Raw genomic sequence first — 20,865 nt, 5'->3', positions numbered from 1 at the left:
TCATTTTCTGTTTATCCTCCCTTTCCCCTGCCCCTTCTTCCTCCCTCGTCTTTTTTTCTTTTTCGCTTTCCCTTCCTACCTTCTTCCCTCCTTCCAGTATATTTTTTTAAAAAGGAAATCCAGGTCTAATTTTCCCAATTATACCTGTGGTTTTTTGATATACATCTCTCTTTCCATTTTCAATCACTTTAGCTAAAATGGCAGAGTTTACTCATGGATAGTCCCTTTATGAGTTTGGATAAAGGGACATTTAAAAAGTCACATAATCCTCAACCCTCTTTTACGTAATAAAAACTGTCTACTCTAGTAATACAATGGGAAGATATAATGAATAAGAAGAATCCATTTATAGTAGTCACCAAAATTAAACATTGGATACTATTTTAACTAGGAAAACTCAAAAACCCTAATGATACCAGTGACTTGTTTTTATTACATCGAGAAGGCATTGAGCTTTTGTATCGGTGGATTTGGGCCATATGGGTGGGTTCCCATAAACAAGCTGGAAGTGTCTTGATATCATTCATGCATAGAAATCAAGCATGGCAGAGTGCAGCCAGTATTTTGGAGGGAGTGCAGATTACTTGGGCATGATGGAGGCAGATCTTTCCACACAAGGGTCTGATCACAGAGTCAGTGGCAAATTCTCCTAGATTTTATTTGCTTTTGTTATTATGACATGATGAAAAATAAATTTATGATCTGTATACTGTACCAGAACAAAAGAACTATGACCAGTTAACATCCCAGACTTTGTGTACTTTTGAAGGCCTACCGTGTTCCTGAGCATTTCCAAATATTCCTCCTCTGGAAATTGTGGGGTGCTCCTTCCACTCTGTTACTTTAACCTACATCATAATAGTGAACTTCAGACCACTAAGGAAATGTGATAATTCTTGCACCATCAGCTTGGTGGAAGAACTTGTAATTGTCGCATATTGTGTTTAGTTGTCTAGACCAACGGCTGTAGTCACTGGAAACATGGACTTGTTTTCATCTCTAACCTCTCCACACTCAGCCTGCAGAGCCAGGCCGACAGTCAGTGAGTCTCCAGGAACATTCTGTGAAATGAGCATGCGAATGCAGAGACTCTTCAGACAGAACCAGTAGCACAGCTTCTTGGAGTTCAGATTTATTTAGAAAGCTGGCATTTAAGTCCTCTTTTGTTTGTTTGGTGGCTCATGAAAGCACTTTTATTTTTCTTAGTTTTAATTTGATATTTCTTTTTCTTTTCTTCTTTTTTGTTTTTTTGAGACGGAGTTTCGCTCTTGCTGCCCAGGCCGGAGTGCGATGGCACGATCTCGGCTTACCGCAACCTCCGCCTCCTGGGTTCAAGCAATTCTCCTGCCTCAGCCTCCCGAGTAGCTGGGATTACAGGAGTGCACTACCACACCCAGCTATTTTTGTATTTTTAGTAGAGACGGAGTTTTTCCATGTTAGTCAGGCAGGTGTCGAACTCCCAGCCTTAGGTGATCCACCCGCCTCAGCCTCCCAAAGTGCTGGGATTACAAGTGTGAGCCACTGCTCCCGGCTGATTTGGTATTTTTTCTTATCACACTGCACTCCATTCCAGTCTTAGGATCCTCACCTTTTTGTGACACAACGCTTAACCTCTCCTAATATTCTTGATATTGTGCATTCTCATTTCTATGCTCATGTGAATTTTGACTTAAGATTTCAAACTCAGAGTTGAGCAAATCTACATACTACTCATGAGAAAGTAAGTAGAACTGTTCGCCCTCAAAACGAAAAGAACTATCTTCTGGGTTAGTGGTTTTAATTGAAGCTGAAAGGTTTTAAACCTATTCTCCTTATGGTCTTGGGGAAGCAACTATTTAGAAAATTTGCATGTAAAAATAATATTGTTCTAGCAAATCATACACCTTTGTGTTTGCAAGGGAGAGAAGGGAGAGATAGAGATGGAGATAGACAATGCTCTAACTGGAGCCATTCATCCTACATTTAAATATGTTGAATTTTCAGTAGCCTGTGAATACAAGAAAACTTATTACATTAAGGTAGACTTTAGAGATTTGACATGTAGCTGATATTTTCACAGTGTGAGAAATATCAAGCTGACATTATGCTGTCTCTGAGATGATTATTTCCAAATGTCAGAGTGCAGAAACTCATTCATGGGACTTCAGTGCCTTAGGATAGTGTCAATTTAAAAGACATTCACATTGACTTTTTTTTATTTAAACATGCTAAATGAGGTATGAAAAGCAGGTTAAGAAATCAACTGAGAAAGGAAGAGCAAAGAAGAAACCTGTTGACAAAATTTTAAATAATAGATTGATGTACTCTTCAATCAATTTTCACAGACCTCTTGCTGACAGCGGGCTTCGGCAACTGCCTCCTAATCTTTCCGACAGCTGGAATTTTGCTGTTCATGTTATTTCACTCATCTCACTTATAGTGAATTTGGAAAATTAAAAATAAGTAAAAACTATTTAAATATTTTTAATTTTTTATTTTTTTTGAGATGGAGTCTTGCTCAGTCGCCTAGGCTGGAGTGCAGTGGCGTGATGTTGGCTCATTGCAGCCTCTGCCTCCCATGTTCAAGCAATTCTCTCGTCTCAGTCTCTGAGTAGCTGGGACTACAGGTGCCCGTCACCACACCTGGCTAATTTTTGTATTTTTAGTAGAGATGGAGTTTCACCGTGTTGGTCAGGCTGGTCTCCAACTCCTGACCTCAGGTGATCCATCCTTCTCAGCCTTCCAAAGTGTTGGGATTACAGGCATGAGCCACCATGCCTGACCTAATTTTTGTATTTTTAGTAGAGATGCGATTTCACCATGTTGGTCAGGCTGGTCCCGAACTCCTGACCTCAGGTGATCTGCCTCCCTTGGCCTCCCAAAGTGCTGGGATTACAGGCATGAGCCACTGTGCCTGGCCTATTTTATAGATTATTTTCAATAAATAAGTCGAAAACCAAATTGTTTGACTTTTAATAGTAACATTGTACTTCAAATTAACTTAGTGATATTTTAAATTAAACATTTATTCTTTTGTTTAATCTCTTTAGCAGTTAATTATGAACCTACTGAACTGCTGGAATGTCTTTTGGAAATAAAGGAGGTTTTTTTTTTTTTTTAATTTTCATTAAGCCAATTGGCGATATCAGAGAGAACTATGAGTTTAAATAAGACTTCATCTTCCCAATTATGTGCTCCTAATTACTTGGGGTCACTGAAATCCCATGGCATCTTCTGAAAAGCATTTTCCCTGCAGTCCATCTTGTTAGGTTTCCTTTCTGTTCCAGGAAACCAGTATCTTTTCCTTTATCAAATTCCTTTTTTACCAAGTGAGAATGGTAATGGTGAATGGATGCAGGGTCTTAAAATCAGCCAACTTTGTCATGACTTCTGTAGGTCAATGACAGGAGTCGCTGCATAACAATCTAAATTCCCTGATTTATCTTCATGAAATGTGATTTCTCATACAAACAAAAGTTGTGAGAACTCCATGAGCAAGATCAGCTGCTTTTGGGGGCTGCCAAATTTTAGATTGTTACTTGAAAAGCAAAAAGACCAGGCAAACATCCTGGAGACAGACCTACTGCAGATAAGTATTGTAATCTTGTTCACTATAATCAAAACAGAATGGATTGTTCATCCTGTTACCCTATTGGTATTGCTCACATTTTAAAATTTAGGAGCTGGACTCAAGAATGATAATTTCATTATTAAGATTCAAGAGTCACATTGTATTGTATGCATCGAATATCACAAAATCTAAAACACTGAAAAGCTAGCGTTTACACTCTTGAATCATACCCTCAGTGGCCAAGGATTCCTACTGGCCGCTTTCAGCAGGGCTGTCCCCTGTAAAGGCAGGAGACAAACGAGGAGCGTTACGACTTTGCTCCCAGGACTTTGGCGCACAGTTCCCAAGAGGTCCAGGTCCGTCCAGTCAAAATCCTGAAGCCAGAACTGGCAGGTCCTGATCCTCCCCTTTTGCACCCGAAAGGGCAAAGAGGCCCGGAATCCCGACCTTGCCGAGTCCCGGCGCCAGTACCAGCTGGGCGGGCATCCTGGAGGTTGTTACTATCCCAGGCGTCTTCCGGGTTAGCAACAACCTCCAGACGCCTGGGTTGCTAACAGCTCCAGGGGGCGGAGAATTGTTTGTTTTGTTAACTGTGGTTTTCTCCAACACTCAGTTCAAACCGGAACCGGGCAAGGTCTCACCTCGCCTCCCAGTCACTTCCCTGCTTGTTTGTTTCTTCCTAACTCTCAAGTGTCTTTCGCCCAGTTCATCCCCACCTCAGCAGCCCAAGGCTGGGCGGGGACGGTCAGGGTTCGAAGCCGGCAGTTAATTTACAGGTTTTCAGGCTTTGCTGGGAGGCCTCCCTTTACTCAGAAGAGCCGCGGGTAAGCCGGGCGGTCGCCTCGGTTGCAGACTGAGGCCTTGGACCTCGGCTTCCAAGAAAACCCCCAAACCGAGGGGCTGAGCTTCGCGTCAGTTGTTAATGAGCAGGAGCTTCTGGGCGGAACCTTTAAGGGCCCTCCCCGTCTCGCCACGCCCCCGTCCCGTTTCGCTCCGCCCTCGACCCGTCTCGCCCCGCCCCTGATCCGCCCGGCTGCGGAGGCGCGGGGCGCCCCCGGGTGGCCGCGAGCGGTGTTGCTCCTGGCGGGTGGAGGCCGCGGGGGCGGCGGCGGCAGCGGAAGGGGAAGCGCTGAAGTGGCGGGGCCCACAGCCGTGGCGGGGCCCACAGCCATGGCGGAATCCGTGCGGGAGGAGCTCTCGGCCCTGGCCGCGATTTTCTGCGGGCCCCACGAGTGGGAGGTGCTGAGCCGCTCAGGTGACTACCCCCGCGCGCGGGAGACAGAGCGCCCTCAGGGGCCGCCCGCGTTCTCTCTGCGGCTCCTCCCCACCACGGAGCCTGGGCACCCCGCCTGGGCTCACGTTTGGGAACCGGGTTAGTTGAATGATGGAGTGACACGCCCTGGAGGCCAGAGTGGTGTCGCAGCGGGCGGGAGTGTGAGGAGACCCCCAGAAACCCGTAGAGAGCGGCGCTGCCCCCTGGGGCCTCTGTCGCCGGTCCCGCTCCCGGAGCCGCCGGCCTCTGCGGTGCGCGGTCCCAGGCCCTCCCCCAGCCTCCCGCCCTTCAGCTGTCACCCTGGAAAGAAGCCTGTGCCGACGCCCCCTAGGCGTTCTGTCTCCTTCCTAAGCACTAAGACCTAGGCCCTCGAGAGCACTCCCCAGTTTTAACTCTACATGGGTATTTGGACATCTTAAGTTGCACGAGGGCAAGGACCCTGTCTGTTTGGTAATAACTCCAGGCACCTAGAACGGTGCCGGCCAGGCACATGGTACGTAGTTGGTAAATGTTTGTTGACTGAACATTTTAATTTAGCCAGTGCTCAACCTTAACTTAATCTGCATTCTGTTAACAAGTTAATTGCTTTGATACTTTTTTTTTTTTTTTTTTTTTTTTTTTTTTAAGACGGAGCCTCTCTCTGTTGCCCGGGCTGGAGTGCAGTGGCTCGATCTCGACTCACCGCAGCCTCCCCTTCCCGAGTAGCTGGGATTACAGGCACGTGCCACCATGCCCGGCTAATTTTTGTATTTTTAGTAGAGCATTTTTAGTAGAGATGGGGTTTCACCATGTTGGCCAGGCTGGTCTCCAACTCCTGACCTCAGTTGATCCGCCTGCCTTGGCCTCCCAAAGTGCGGTGAGTGACAGGCGTGAGCCACCAGCGCCTGGCCTTCAGATACTTTTTTTTTAAAAAAACAAGCTCTTGAGGGCGTTATTAGTCATTTAGCCCACATTGATTGAATCCCTGCTCCCTGCAGACTTAGACAGGGTTTCAGAGGCGCTGCTACCCATGGCCTCTAGGAGCTTACAGTGTAGAGAGGTTGTTTTGACTATTTTTTGATGATAGGTAAAACTTACTTTGTCCCTATATGTGGCTTCTGTTGAGTAAAAAACAAAAACCAAACCAAAAAATAAAAACTGCCATTGATGAGAAAGCGCAGCGATGCAGGTGATCCTCAGTTTTCACTTAGCTTTTAGATACATTATGAACAATTTGGAGCACGAGATTGATCGTTCTAATGTTATGTTGGCTTTCTGACCATAAATCGGTTAACCTTTAAGAAGGTTGCCTTGAAGAAGGTAGTCTAAAAATGAGCTGGATGTTGTGAGAAAACCATCTAAGCTTAAGATCTTTCATGGTCTCCATCAGGTATTTTATTCATTGAAGAACAGGAGTTCACTTCATTTAATCCTTCTTGTATTCATCCACCTATATCCGCTCGTTGAGCACTGTTATGTTCCAGGCACTATGCATCTATTGGTGTAATGGAGCTGCTTGCTTTTTTGTGCCTAGCCTGTCTTGTATCTTTTTGAAACAATTGTTTAAAATCCATATGAAGGGATTTACTCACTTTTAGTGTTTTCTTGTCATCCCTCTTCTGATTGGGTAATTCTTCACCATCTCCCTCTCTGGCGCCACTGTTCTCTTTATTGATAATTACTTCTGCCTGAGGCAGCTATTTGAAGAGATCATCAGTTTTCCTAAGTTCCTTTATTATGGCTCAGTTGGGAATGTCCTGGAAAAATGAACCTGCGATTTCCCATCACACCTTAAAGAACTGGTAATAGTCTGGGTCATTAGTACACAGCTGAGCATAAAACACTGCTGAAGGGGCAGAGAAAACCCAAAAATGTAAGCATAGAAAGAAAATAGTTTCTTAATCTTGAGAACACTGTGGACTCTTTATCTGCTGTTAAATTGAGCATGACTTTCAAGCCATGCTTCCTAATTAATTTAATTCAGTGTTCTGGCATCAATAAGTAATTGAATTATAAAAGACTTCAATGTAACAGCTTAGGGCATTTTTGTTGCTGAGAGGTAGAACAATTCAGTGATTGAAATAGCGATGTTTGATGTTCACAACTAGGAATTAAGGGTAAGGTAAGGACTTCTTTTTTTTTTTTTTTCCATGATTTTTGTAACATCTTTTCACAAAGTGAGGACTTCTTTAACAGACCATAGTAAACATGCGGCACGCTGCTGGCTACACGCTCACCATCACTGTCAGTCTCAGTTGGAGGATACAAGCTTGATACTAGAACACTCTAAACACCAGTTCTTTTCTGGCCTCCCCCGGATAAGGTTCTCCCTTTTGCCACTGGAATCAGGACAGTGTTGCAGAGGAATTGCATTTCTGGTAACAAGATAACCGAGGAAGACTCAGACTGCTAACCCAGCAATCAACTATTGAGGCTGTAGGATTGAAGAAGCTGAATAATTGGATTCCATTTAGCCAGACTAATTTTATGCTGAGAATTTCAGGGAATTTTATCTGCCTTTTGATCTCTTTATAGTGGTTATACTAAGCTCATAGTAAGAGGCATAACCATCTCTTAGGGGTACAGATTATGTAAGTCCCTACACTCCCATCTACAAGGGAGGGCTGTGGGTAGACTACATTAGGGATATTCTGTTTTTCTGTAGTCAGTCCAGGTGCTAGATTTGATGGAGTGGCCTGCCATGTACTTGATACTTTAAATGCATCTTACTTGATGAGGGTACTACTATTGGTCTTATTTTATGGAGAAGATAACTGATACTCAGACTGGTTAAATAACCATCAGGCTTCAGGTGTATGGTCCTTTGCACTGCATCATGATCCTTCATAGAGATGGGGCTTTTGCATCAGGAAAATAGTTCTTGGAAAGCAAAGAAATACTTGTCCAGAGAGCGATAATGAGCACCCAGAGAAAAGATGTGTGAGCCAACTTCTGTTGAGCACAGCCCCAAAGGGGAGTGTTTGTGTGTGTGCGTGTGTCTGTGAGAGGCGTGAGATTGGTGTTGTTTCACCATTTTCTTGATGGGGAAATTGAGCAACACAGAGATTATGTGGGCGTGGTCAATGTTCACTATAGGTGGGAGTTGTGCTTCTGGAAATCATCTCACAGATAAAAAAGTTGTGCGATGGGAGAACCCAGTATCATGTAATATGTCTTCACAGTAGCTGCAGAGTGAATTTTTGTATTTTATCAACACTAATGTTCAGATTAGATTGGGCCCTCTTATAAAATGAATCATGACTGTCACACATTGACCCTTCTAAATCTGCTCAGCTTGGTTTTCTGCTGATTGTCAGTATTGAGCTCAGGTCTATAAAACCGATTTAGCCTTGAACTTCACTTCTATAGCATGAGATTGCCACTTTTAGCTTCGTTTATTTTTAGTTTTTTTTTTTTTTCTTCTTCTGTAGCTACATTGAATTATATGTAAAAATCCAACTGAAGCATAAAACAAGCACTGATGTATGCTTGCCTGGGAGCTGCCTAGGAGCAAGAGGAAAGACAGTCTTATCCTATAGAATATGAGAGGGTGCTGAAGACTTCTTAGTGGTTTTCTTCAAAGTTGTATGTTGAGAATATATAACAAGTGCAAAGAAAAAATACAAGTGTAGGGAAAATCAGATGTATGTAGTATGTAAAGAATTTCTTAATGGGCTCTTAGTGAATCCTGAAGAACCCATTCTCTTAAATTTTATCTTTTTCAGTGTCTTATGTTATTTGACTACATTTGTAGAGTTTCTATTGTGTGTTGTAGTTTATGAAGTAGAATGAAACCTAAAAAATAGCATTAGTGTCGATTTGGAGTTCTAAAAGTTTAGTTTCTCTAGTTTTAATTTCTGTTTGGAATGTGGTTAGGAGCATACTTTCAGATGTTTGTAAGGAAGTATCAGGTTTGAAACCTGTTTCAGTTTGTGGTTTAGTTATGAAAATGATACCCTTACCAGAAGGCAGAGTGATTTGGTTAGAAACAACAACTAGTCAATTTGTATCAACTTCAACCAGAGGGCAAGACCCACATCTTTTGGTAGAGTCTTTCGAATACATGAAAATAGCCTTGGACTTACGGAAATTTTAGTTTTCTGGGGCAAGCCTTACGTTTTCTAGGGCATAGATGTTTGTTGAGAATGATCAGTTTGTGAATTAAGCTTATTAACTAAAGTTTTGGGGGGCCAACGAGGGGCAGAGATTAGTGTTAGATTTAGAGCATGGTTATTTTTCTGCTAATTACTCTTTTTATAAGCTGTTAATAACCTTAAAGCAGATAGGGGCAACTTTGTTTTCTTTTTTATTATGGCAAAAAATAAACAAAAAATCAGACTTACAGTGTGTGTGTTATATGAAAAATTCTGAGGCAAAAAAGAGCCAGTTTAATTGCTTGTACAATCTCAGGCAGATGAGAAATGGAAGAGTACATACATACTTCTAGAGTTTTTGGGATAAAATGGGCTTTTAAAGTATATAATTTTATTGCCACATTAAATACTAGCAGAATGGACTATGTTATTGGGCTTTTCAGTTTCTTGTAGAGATGATAGTATCATTTTGTATAATCTCATTTTGCAGCTACAGTGTGTGTGTGGGTAGGCAGGGGGATTTACCAAGGCCAATTAGGAAGAATGCTAATCCTTTCCAATTCTTAAAATAATTAAGGCAGTTTTCTTCGGAACATGTAACTAGTAGTTTCTCGCAGTTTTCTAAGGTGAAAGTCAGGATTTTCCCCCATTGCTATTCTATTTGCTGACTAGGACCAGAAAATAACAGAGAAAAATGAAAATTGGTAAGGACTGACATGGCTGGCTCAATAGCCTTTCATGACTCTTCCCCGGGCTACCAACATGTTTCTTTCATGTGGTTCCCTGCACTAGAGAGGACCTGGTGGGTGTTTATATGGCAGAGGTTGGAGAACACTATGGATCTCAGGGTTTTGATGAGAAAGGGATTCTTCAACGTTTATAGCATAGCCTCTCGCTTCAGTGTGGATACGTTGCCTGCCTTTGTAGTAAAATCTCTGCCTCCTCCTTATAAGGACACTTGTGATTACATTTAGGGATCACCTGGGTAATCCAGGATAATCTCCCCCTCTCAAAATCCTTAATCATGTTGCAAAGGCCCTCTTGCCATGTGAGGGAATGTAGTCACAGCTTCTGGGGAACAGGATATGCACATCTTTGGGCCCATTATTTAGTCTATCACAGGTACCAGGGACTTCTGCACCTGTGAGATCCATGATTACAAGCTACTAGCACAATTCCAAGAGATGTATAACTGTAACATTTAAAAGCTTTTTGTATCCCCTCCCTTTTTGGTGTTTGTTTAAGAAGAAAATTGAGACATTTCAGTGCTGGAGAAAATATTAATTTAGTTTAACCACAATAATTCTGGGCATGAAAATACCGTAAAATAAGTTTGAAATACCATGGAAGTCATTAGGCGGGACTTAGGGAGGAACTGTGGAGCTGGACAAAATTTTAGTAGACAGAAAGATAAGGGCCTTCTTGGAAGATAGGATAGTAGGAGCAAGAGGCAGAGATGGGACACCCAAGACTGAGGACATGGTATAAAATGGGTAGTTGAAGCAAAGAGTGAGGGGAGAGGAAGTCAGAGTGGTAGGCTGGCCCTAGGTGTTGCATGGAAGAATTTGTAATTCATTTGTCAGTCTGGGAGAGTGGTATTGGGATGATTTGGTGTGGGGAGAGGCAGACAGTGAGGAGACCACTATTGCAGAAGCCAGAGAAAGGCCTGAATTAGGAGGGTGGTCATGTGAGTGGAAGGGAGAGAAATTCTGGAGGACTTGTGGGATTTGGCAGTTGAACGTTAAGTATGAAACAAGAAGGGGGAAAAAATATGAAAGTCAGCTTTAAGATTTTATGCCTAGACTGAGTGTGGTGGCTCACACGTGTAATCCCAGCACTTTGGGAGGCTGAGGGGGACAAATTGTCTGAGGTCAGAAGTTCAAGATCAGCCTGGCTAACATGGTGAAACCCCATCTCTATTAAAAATACAAAATAAGCTGGGCATGGTGGCAGGTGCCTGTAATCTTGGCTACTCGGGAGCTGAGACAGACGAATTGCTTGAACCTGGGAGGCGGAGGTTGCAGTGAGCTGAGATCACACCACTGCACTCTAGCCTGGGAAACAAAGCGAGACTCCGTCTCAAATAATAATAAAAAATTATGCCTAGATAACTGGAGGAAGAAAGTTATTCATGGTATTATGCTTTACAGAATGCCTGTCATTTAGGGGTTTAGGAAAAGTAGAGAAAACAGTTCAGCGATAAGCAGAGATGTAGGAAAAGAATCAGGACACTGTGGTGTCTGGGAGGTAAGGGAAGAGAGAATTTTGAGATGGGTTCAGCAGGTTCGGGTGCTGTAGAAAGGTAGCCACGAATGTGGCTATGTCAGGGGTGCCCAAACCACCCTCATACTCAGTGATTTGCCAGAAGGACTTATAGGACTCAGGAACACTGCTATATTTATGGTTGCAGTTTATTACGGCATACGGATACAGACTAAAAGCAGCAAAGAAAAGACTTGCATGGAATGACGTCCAGGAGAAACTGGGAGCAAGCTCCAGATGTCCCCTCCAGAAGAGTCACACATACATGCTTAATTTTCTTAGCAATCAATGTGGCAACATATGAGGTGTGTTCCCAACCAGGAACGCTCACTTGAGTCTCCTTGTCAGAATTTTAATTGGGGGTCGATCTTTTCAGCATGTAGTACCTATGTGACTCATTTCTAGAGCAAGAAGATTTACCATAAATCACATTGTTAGCCTAAATCATTTAATCAAACAGACACTATGTGGTCCAACACTTCAGACATACAAAAACAAGACAAAACAAAACAAAAAACGAACCCATACTCTTAACAGGCAGAATGTTACCAGGACTCTGAGCTCAGCTCTCAGGAGCCAGCCATGGGCCAGTCCTAAAGACAGGCTGATCATGGGAATGTGCAGAATTTGAGCAACCCACTTCTGCTGAGTTTTCTCTTTCTTACACAGTGGCAATTAGGAGGTCATTGGTAATGTTTGAGAAAGGAGCTTCAGAGAGAAGGTATGTCAGGAGCCACAGTACAAGTAGTTGTAGAGAGAGTGGCTGGTGGGAAAATGGATGCAGGTGGAGAGAATTATATTTTAAGAAGACTGCAGATGAAAGGATAGAGAATGATAGGGCCGTAGCTTAAGGGAATTAGTAGCACTGAATTTTTTTTATGCAAGGAGAAAATAAATATTCTGTTAGTGGAGGAGAGGAATAATTAGAAGGAGGGATAGGAAATGTAAGCACTGCCCAGGTGTGGTGGCATACCACCTGTAATCCCAGCACCTTGGGAGACCAATAAGGGAAGATTGCTTGAGGCCACGAGTTCAATACCAGCCCGGGCAGCATAGCAAGGCCCCCATCTCTACAAAAAATAATAATAATAAATTAGCCAGGCATGATGGTACATGCCTGTAATCCCAGCTGCTCAGGAGGCTGAGGTGAGAGGGCTGTTTGAGCCCAGGAGGTTGACGCTGCCGTGAGCCACGATCATCCCACTGCACTCTAGCCTGAGTGACAGAGTCAGACCCAGTCTCAGAAAGCAAACAAAAACAAAAAACAAGCACAAGAGCAGTGATAGTGTTTCCTGTGGAAGGGAGGAAGAAACTTCTTTCTCAGATTAAACAGTGAAAAGGAGCAAGATGACTAAATAAAAGAAGTGTATGTTATCAAGTGGCCCAGCAGTTGCTAGGCAGCAGCGACAACTGCATGTCCTTGGTCACTAGCACATTTCCATGATTAAGCCAGTAAGGAGACAGTGAACCCAGATGATTTGGGCAGTTACTGCTTACTGTACAGCAGGCAGCATTAGCTTTGTGTTCACATTGATTCTCCTCGTCCCCCAAGTCCAATGGAGCGATGTGGAGGTAGACTGAGGTGTACACACTGTGCACTCAGTGGTTCTTTGTTATACCCGAGGAGCAGTGAACTTAGGAACCCTCCAGTGTTATGAGGGGTTTGTTAGTGATCCTGCTCAATCTTTGTCCTGAGGAATATGTTATTTTATATTGCTTAGGAAACAAATCTGCCCCCTGATCTGGAGGGAGAAACTCTAGCTTCCAAGGTTGTCAGTTACACAAATGTCCTTGAACAAAACCATTGATGCCCTTTGCTCATAATTCAGAAATGCCAGATCCCTGGAGAATTACCTACCACTATGCATTTATGTTTATATAAATTATATGTACATGTATATGTATGCATATTTATGAATAAAGAAATGTTTAGATGTAGAAGAGAAGTCAAGGAAGATCACTTGGGATATGTCCTCCCTTTCGTGTTCTGAAACACTGGATTGAGTCACTATGATGGGATCTGTGTCTTACCTATCATTTCCCTCAGAGACTAGTAGTGCCTTGAGCTTAGTAGGTGTTCAGTGAATGTTTGTTGAATGATGAATGAATGAAGATCTTTAAAAGTTCTCCTCTTCCTTGAAGAGAGAATATTAACTCTCTAGATGATTACTAGGAAGTTTATTTGCCTAAATGGTCATGTGTTGTCTGTAGTTCTATTTGTAATGTCTGTTTTACTTATTGAAATGCACTGATTTAACATAGGCAGCCTACTTTAGCAATAAAATATATTTTTAAAAAGGGTAAGTAGTTAGGTTGGGTGTAGTGGCTCACACCTGTAATCCCAGCACTTTGGGAGGCCAAGATGGGAGGATCACCTGAGGTCAGGAGTTTGAGATCAGTCTGGCTAACATGGAGAAACCCTGTCTCTACTAAAAATACAAAAATTAGCCAGGCATGGTGGTGCATGCCTGTAATCTCAGCTATTTGGGAGACTGAGGCAGGAGAGTCGCTTGAACCTGGGAGGTGGAGGTTGCAGTGACCCAAGATTACACCACTGCACTCCAGCCTGGGTGACAGAGTAAGACTTTGTCTCAAAAAAAAAAAAGAATAAGTTACTAGATAGAAGAAAGAAGGGTTTTAAGAAACGATGGATTTTAGAGGAATGTACAAAGTTAGATTTGGAAAATTTTTCTTTATACGGTATACAGTATACATTTTACTTATGTAATTCAAATATAAATTGTATCATTTTAATATGTTCTTTATAACAGTTAACTGTCTGTGTTTTCAGATGATGTCCTAAAATAGTAGTTCCTTGAAGATGGTACTGAAGAGCGTATGAAAGAAAAACTCTAACAGATGTGTTTGGTCCTGTATGAATCAATGTCTGTAGCAATGGCTTTTATATATGTGGAATCAGAAGGCTAGGAAGCAATTTTAATGTTCTGTTAGGTTCTTTAAAATGGGGATACAGTCAGGTTTCAGGCGTTGAGGCTGTTGAGCAGCAATCCAGGTACGAAAATGGGAAAGATTTGACTGCTTCTCTCATGCACAGGAATAAAGCAAGGGCACGTGCAGAGAGAAGCAGGGGTGGAGAGAGGCAAGTTAGCTTCAGAGAGATTTATTTGCACCCAGTTCTGTTCTACTCAGCCTGACATTTTATCATCTTTTTGAAAAGTGGCGTGAAGTGGTGTGGAACACATCAGAGGGTGAAGCCGAGCAAATCTGAAAGAGAGCAGAGGATTTCATCTGAAATCCTATGTGTGCTTTCCCCTTCCTTCTTAGGAGCCGGAAGAGGCAGAATTGATGGCCACTCAATTTCAGTTCATCTTGCTACCTTCATGTTATACTGATACTAATATATTTGAAATAAGAAGAGAGCAGGCCAGGCAGTTACTGTGTCACATGCAGTCGTCAGTTTCTCTGCAACCCTACAATCACGTGGGATTCCATTGTTTGCTTCGACTTACTTGGACTTACCATAAAATGACTTTCATTGGATTTCATGTATAATTTTTTTAATTAATTACTGATTTTATTTATACATGGTATTGTATCTTGGAAAGCTTATATGAGTTTATTAGGGATTTTCAGAATTATCAACTAAGTCTGGCTAGAAGAAAAAATTATATGATGAAAAGCCTTTTTGGTAACTAATAAAAATGGGGTGATAGTAAGTGTCAATGCCAGTTAAGTCAAGGGTGCTGGTGTGTGTGAATACATGAATATATGGGTATAGTTGAAGGAAACAATTTGTAAATCATAGCTTTCCTAGTATTACATGTTCCTTCATAAAATAGCTCAGAGTTTTCTCATGAAAAATAAATTGACATTTGAAACAAAAGTTTGAACTTGCTAGTGTTCCATTAAAATTGAATAATGTACATACAGCTAATGATTATTTTTGCATGCCTTCCAGAGACAGATGGGACCGTGTTCAGAATTCACACAAAAGCTGAAGGATTTATGGATGCGGATATACCTCTGGAACTGGTATTCCATTTGCCAGTCAATTATCCTTCATGTCTACCTGGTATCTCGGTTAACTCTGAACAGTTGACCAGGGCCCAATGTGTGACTGTGAAAGAGAAGTTACTTGAGCAAGCAGAGAGCCTTTTGTCAGAGCCTGTGGTTCATGAGCTGGTTCTCTGGATTCAGCAGAATCTCAGGCATATCCTCAACCAACCGGAAGCTGGAAGTGGCAATGCAAAATGTACTTTTTCAACAAGCACGACTGTGGATGATGGATTGTGGATAACTCTTTTGCATTTAGATCACATGAGAGCAAAGACTAAATATGTCAAAACTGTGGAGAAGTGGGCTTCAGATTTAAGGCTGACAGGAAGACTGATGTTCATGGGTAAAATGATACTGATTTTACTACAAGGAGACAGAAACGACCTCAAGGTGCCAAAAAGTTAAATGTTGAGATGAATCTGGCTATTTTCTGCTTAGAATGGTGTGTCTTTAAGTGTGTTTTATAACAATAGGATAGACTAATTATTAAGATGTTTCTGCTTGCATTATTACCATCTTAATGGATCTTCATTTTCTTTTTAAAGAATGTCTGACTGCTAATTACAAGTACAAACTTGCAAAGCTTGAAGAATAAGATTATATTGTAAAAATCATGTCACTTAATAAAGTGACAGGTTATTTTAAAAGCTCTGTGGCACATGAGTGTTTGTTTCTGTAATTAGCTATGAGCCTGAACTTTATAAATGTGCACTAAAAGTTTGTGCATATTAATGTTTCTTCCCATAGTGAGGCACAGCGAGGTATGTATTTGTGGATAGTCTGGAAGATTTGTAACTTTCTGGCTGTTAAAAATACATTCTGACACTTTAATTTGGTATCTATAATACCTGGAAAGAGGAGCTTGTCTGTTATAACCGAGATTTCATGTTAGTAGAAGTAGAATCATTAGGGCTGTCAACTTGTCACCTCCTACCTAACTTTTGCTTTCCACCTGACTTGTCTCAGCAGTTGCTTTCAAAGTCATCATCTTCTTCAGATTTTTCAAGTTCTTATTCTAAACTCATCTGACCTGTTTTAGGTGGGACAAGATGAGGAAAGCTGTTTATTATAAATCTTAGAAGCGCTACAAATCACTTCATAGGTTTTATACTTTCAGATAGGTTAGGTCGTGAATAATTACATTTCAATTTATTTAAGACAAATTTAGTGTGAACAGCCTGTAATCTTAAAGATTTGTAGAATAATGACCTAGTTTCTTCATGATGGGCTTTTACCACAAAACTACTTTGGCATGTAGTTAACCAGACTCGTGCTGTGTTAACATATATAGATAAAACAATAATTCAGATTTAAGATCTATCTTGGATTGGGGCTGACTGAGGAAGCACTTGTTTTAAAGTGATTTGTAGTATATCTATAACGTTTGATCCTTTTGGGTAAAATAGTAGCTGACTATTGGGTAAAATAAATAAAAATTAATTTTCTTGCTCATCTTTACCTTTAGGCTCAGATTTCTCTTCAAGCCAGCTCAGGAATATTAGGCTAAACACAGCTGTTTTGCAGATGTTGTTACTCAGATTGAAACATCAATTAATTAACAAGTGTTTATTCATATTTACTAGAACTCTGCTAATGTAGAGAAATAATACTTATCTAGGAGATCTTTTTTTAGCTGTCTCTAAAATGTCATTTTATGTAAATTTCTCTATATTTTTGTAAGATTGTATACTAGGATTGAGAATGTATAGGTACATATTTATAGATGCTATCAGTTTGGAATGGTAAGTGCTGTGTGCCTGGCAGTGTCATTTAGCTGCTGAATTTGTAACCGTTTAAGAACTGTAGCTTGTGCTTGCAAGTGTGCCGTGGTGCTATATCCAGGTACTCCTCTAGCGCTTTGCATGTATTACCTCATTTAATCAGTACAGCTTCCCCATGAGTATAACATGTTGTTATACTCCCATTTTATGGAGAAGGCAGCTGAGCCACAGAGGATTCAAATAACCAGTCCAGAGTAAGAACTAGTAGGCAGTTCAATCCAGATTTAAACTTGAGGATTTGGATTATATTGTTCTTTACTCCTGTATCCACCACTACATTATTCTGCCAAGTATGTAAAAACAAGTATGTAAAAATTCTTACTGCTTGATTAAAAAAGAGAGTACTCATTAAGCATGAAAATAAGCCTATAGGTTTATGGCTCCTTTAAAATGAGGACTTTTTGAGATTCAGAGTAAGATATGTATTTAATATACTGATTTATTATTTAGGAGTACCTGATTCTTCAGAAAACCTCCAAAGTAGATGTGGACTCAAGTGGAAAGAAATGCAAAGAGAAAATGATTAGTGTACTGTTTGAAACAAAAGTACAGACAGAACACAAAAGGTATAATTTAGTACTATTGCAGATGGAAAAGCAACTGAATCGATAATTATACTCTGACAAATCTAGGCATATTCATGAGTTTCTCTTGTATAATGCAGGTTTCTGGCATTTGAAGTCAAAGAGTATTCAGCGTTGGATGAATTACAAAAGGAATTTGAAACTGCAGGACTTAAGAAGCTTTTCTCCGAATTTGTACTTACGCTGGTAAAATGAAATGGAAGACAGAAATCTTTTAGTGAAATAGCAGTGTTTTTTGTTGTTTTTGCATTGGATTTTGGAAGTAGTTAATTGAAATAGTCACCAGGGAGTAATTTTAAAGTTTCTCTGAAATAAAATGATAGGCATCATCCTAACTTCAGGAACAAAAGCCAGTTGCTTTATGAAATATTAAACATGAAGAAAACTTGTATATTATAATGTTTGCCAGGAAAGGCTAGGTTCAGTAGATTAGACATTATTTAAAAGATAAATTTTAAAAGATGGTAAATGAGCACTTGTTTTTATAGACAAAATTTGTTTGGAACTATGCAATTTTCTGGCTAATTTCCTTGTAATTAAATGATTTTTTAAAAAGGAATTTGTTTTATGTTTACTTTTTTTATGTTTATATTTTTAGCATTTGATCACCATTTTCCCCCATTCAGCTTATGTCTAATGTTTTAATACATGTTAAGAAAGATACAACGCTGATTTTTTTATGGAACTGCATAAATTGTTAGTTTAAATACAAAGTTCTACAGAACCAGATTTACAGTTTCTTTTTGAGAGGGTTCTAGAGTAGCATGGTACTTGCTAGCCTTAGGACTAGAGATTTGATTCCAATTAAAATTCTTATTTGAAAAATTTACCTTCTTGTTTTATAAGAAGAAAAATGTTCATATAGAACGAACCTGGCTTGCTAGATGGAGGAAATTATTTGCCAATACTGTTTTTTCTTTCTTATGAAATCTGTCAAAACATGGTAAAATATATTTATCATGACCTAATGAGAGAAGAAGCCATAAGATAAAACTTATGTTAAAATCTGTAATAAAAATGTAAGTAGACATTTGTATCTCAGAAAGGATATCTGTATGCATGAAGCCACTTGGCCTGCTAAAATAAGGGGCTGAGTCATGGAAGAAAGGCCAAGTGAATCCCTTTCACTGCCACTTATGAAGTATAGTGATATCATTATACAATTATAACTGATCGGGGAGGGAAGTGAGGAGAACATTGTGGCAGGCTGAGCAGTGTTTCCTGATAGTACTTGTCTGTGATGATGTCAGTTCAATCTGATTATCTTATTTTCAGGGACCTTTGTAATTTAATTATACCTATCTGTTGATTATTTTATGGAGTTTCTTTAATGAGGAGGTTCTCGGTTTATTTAATCTCATTCTGGCGTATTTATGATTTTTTTTTTGGAGAACTGGTAAATGTGGTTAGATTGTTCTATGGGAAGAGCATGTATAGCAAGGAGAAGCTTCCCTTCTGGAAGCAGTACTGAGAAAATAGGTCTGAAAATTTGGGACTGCTCATTATTACCCCTTCCTTTGATTTCCTGTAGTTTCAGTGAAAATTAAAATAATGAAAAGGAATAGAGTTGAGAATATTGGCCATATGATTGAGATGGATTGAGGGTGATCATAATATAGTGACATTTTACCTGGACTCTTCTCTGCAAAAATATCCTTCTGCTCATGCTTTCTGGTGCTCTTTTAGCCTCTCATCTTCAAATTGGACTCTTTACAGAAGAGTTTGAATCAGATCAACTTGAATGTTCGCTGTAATGACTTTCTCTAACTTAATGATATTTCTATCTGCTAAAATTATTTTTTAAAAGTATTGGTTATTATTACTTTCTTGGATGTTTACATCTAAGTCTTTGGCGAATACATACACATCAGAATGGAAAAGTAAACCTTGACAGAGTTAGCGGTTTATATAAATGTAATTTGACCTCTGGATAAAATAAAATTTAAATTATATACCACAAGGCTATTTGTCTTTGGTATTTCTTTATTATTAGAGTAGGAGACTCTTAATTAGTTACATTGATATTTTTGCCTCAAACTCTGCTGCTTTCTTTTCAGCTTGAGATACCTATGAAAAGATAATTAAGACTTCTGCTTCAGTAATGGTGGACCAGCTTTTCACTGAAGAAAACTAAAAACAAAATATAAAACACATCCTCTTAAAAGAATCAAAGTCAATTAGACAGTGAGAATTGCTAGGCTAAACCCTGGAGGGGAGAGGAATCCAGAGAAGTAAACCCAGCACCTGGGGCTATTTTTTTCCTATGGGTACATTTGCCACTCTGCAATAGTTAGCTGAAGGGCTGAGTTTGTTTCTGCAGCTTGGAGATCTAGGGAGTAAACATGGGGTCTGGAGGAAAAAGTAGGTGGGGCCAAGAGTTAGGACCCCCAAAGGACCACACTGTGTTAATAAAGGTGAACTGTACATAAACCAGTTGTGCTAGACTATGGGTAAGGTTTGAGGATTCTGGTGGGTCTAGAAAATCTTAACTCTTCAACTTGGATGAAGGTCTCTGTGATTCTAATGCTCTCAAATCCTCCAAATCTTCTTTGAAGGAAGCTAACATCCTCCTAACGCCTCAAATTATATCTGAATTATTTTAAAATTCAGTATCTAGCAATCAGAGATAACTGGATATATGAAGAGACAAGAAAGTAGTGAGAAACAGCAGAAAAAACAGGCAATAGAAATCAGCTGGTTGTGGTGGCGCACACCTGTAATCCCAGGAACTTGGGAGGCTGAGGTGGGTAGATTGCTTGAGCTCAGGAGTTTGAAGCCAGGCTGGGTAGTGTGATGAGACACGTCTCTACAAAAAATGCATAAAATACTAGCTGGGCATGGTGGCATGCGCCTATAGTCCCAGCTACTCAGGAGGCTGAGGTGGGAGGATTGCTTGAACTGAGGAGGTTGGGGTTGCAGTGAGCTGAGCTGAGATTGTGCCACTATACTCCAGCCTAGATGACAGAGTGAAACTCTATTTCAAAGAAAGAACAATTCTGGAACTTAAAAATGCAAGAGTTCAAGGGATGATTAATCAGTTAAGGTCCAGTTAGGAAATTAGAAACTAGTCTAGGCATTTCAAACAGTAAATTTAAAACAGACATTAATTACAAATTAAAAAGGCTTTAAGAGTAAAAGGGAGAGGGAGCGGGGCTGAATTAAAAAAAAAAAAGAGGAGGATGAGACACTCAAGAGTTCAGAAACTGCTAAGAGCCTGCATCTGCTATTGCACTATTGAAGACTTATAATAGCCTGTATTTGCTATTGCACTATTGGAAACTGCTCAAATGCTGCCTAGACCAGAGCTACAATTGCTAATAGGCAC

The 20,865-nt window shown here is 40.4% G+C and overlaps 1 protein-coding gene and 1 long non-coding RNA gene across 6 annotated transcripts in view; one reads left to right on the top strand and one right to left on the bottom strand.

Annotated features, from left to right (window-relative positions):
* LOC135272075 (uncharacterized) overlaps positions 1-4,472 on the bottom strand; it is a 64,110-nt gene extending 59,638 nt beyond the window's left edge. Inside the window, exon 1 of the long non-coding RNA XR_010340182.1 lies at positions 4,192-4,472. This is a non-coding gene — a long non-coding RNA (uncharacterized LOC135272075). The remainder of the gene's footprint in view (positions 1-4,191) is intronic.
* A 232-nt stretch (positions 4,473-4,704) lies between these two features.
* The window catches only part of RWDD3 (RWD domain containing 3), a 53,499-nt gene continuing 37,338 nt past the window's right edge, over positions 4,705-20,865 (top strand). For 2 of the 5 annotated variants that reach the window (XR_002478112.2, XR_002478113.2), the window contains exons 1-4: positions 4,709-4,805; positions 15,078-15,565; positions 17,407-17,522; positions 17,621-17,726. Coding sequence is in view for 3 of the 5 variants with exons in the window: in XM_021668189.2 (XP_021523864.2) it covers positions 4,721-4,805; positions 15,078-15,565; positions 17,407-17,522; positions 17,621-17,735 (804 nt within the window). In the remaining 2 variants the exon portion in view is untranslated. Of the gene's footprint in view, positions 4,806-15,077; positions 15,618-17,406; positions 17,523-17,620; positions 19,501-20,865 lie in introns of those variants that run through there. The other 3 variants (XM_021668189.2, XM_021668194.2, XM_021668192.2) reach the window with 3 other exon arrangements.

Source organism: Aotus nancymaae, unplaced genomic scaffold, assembly GCF_030222135.1.
Source record: "Aotus nancymaae isolate 86718 unplaced genomic scaffold, 86718_ANA_hifiasm-v0.15.2.pri h1tg000103l, whole genome shotgun sequence".
Classification (NCBI taxonomy): domain Eukaryota; kingdom Metazoa; phylum Chordata; class Mammalia; order Primates; family Aotidae; genus Aotus; species Aotus nancymaae.
The sequence above is the reverse complement of the archived record's forward strand: the minus strand, read 5'-3'. Positions and strand labels throughout refer to the sequence as shown.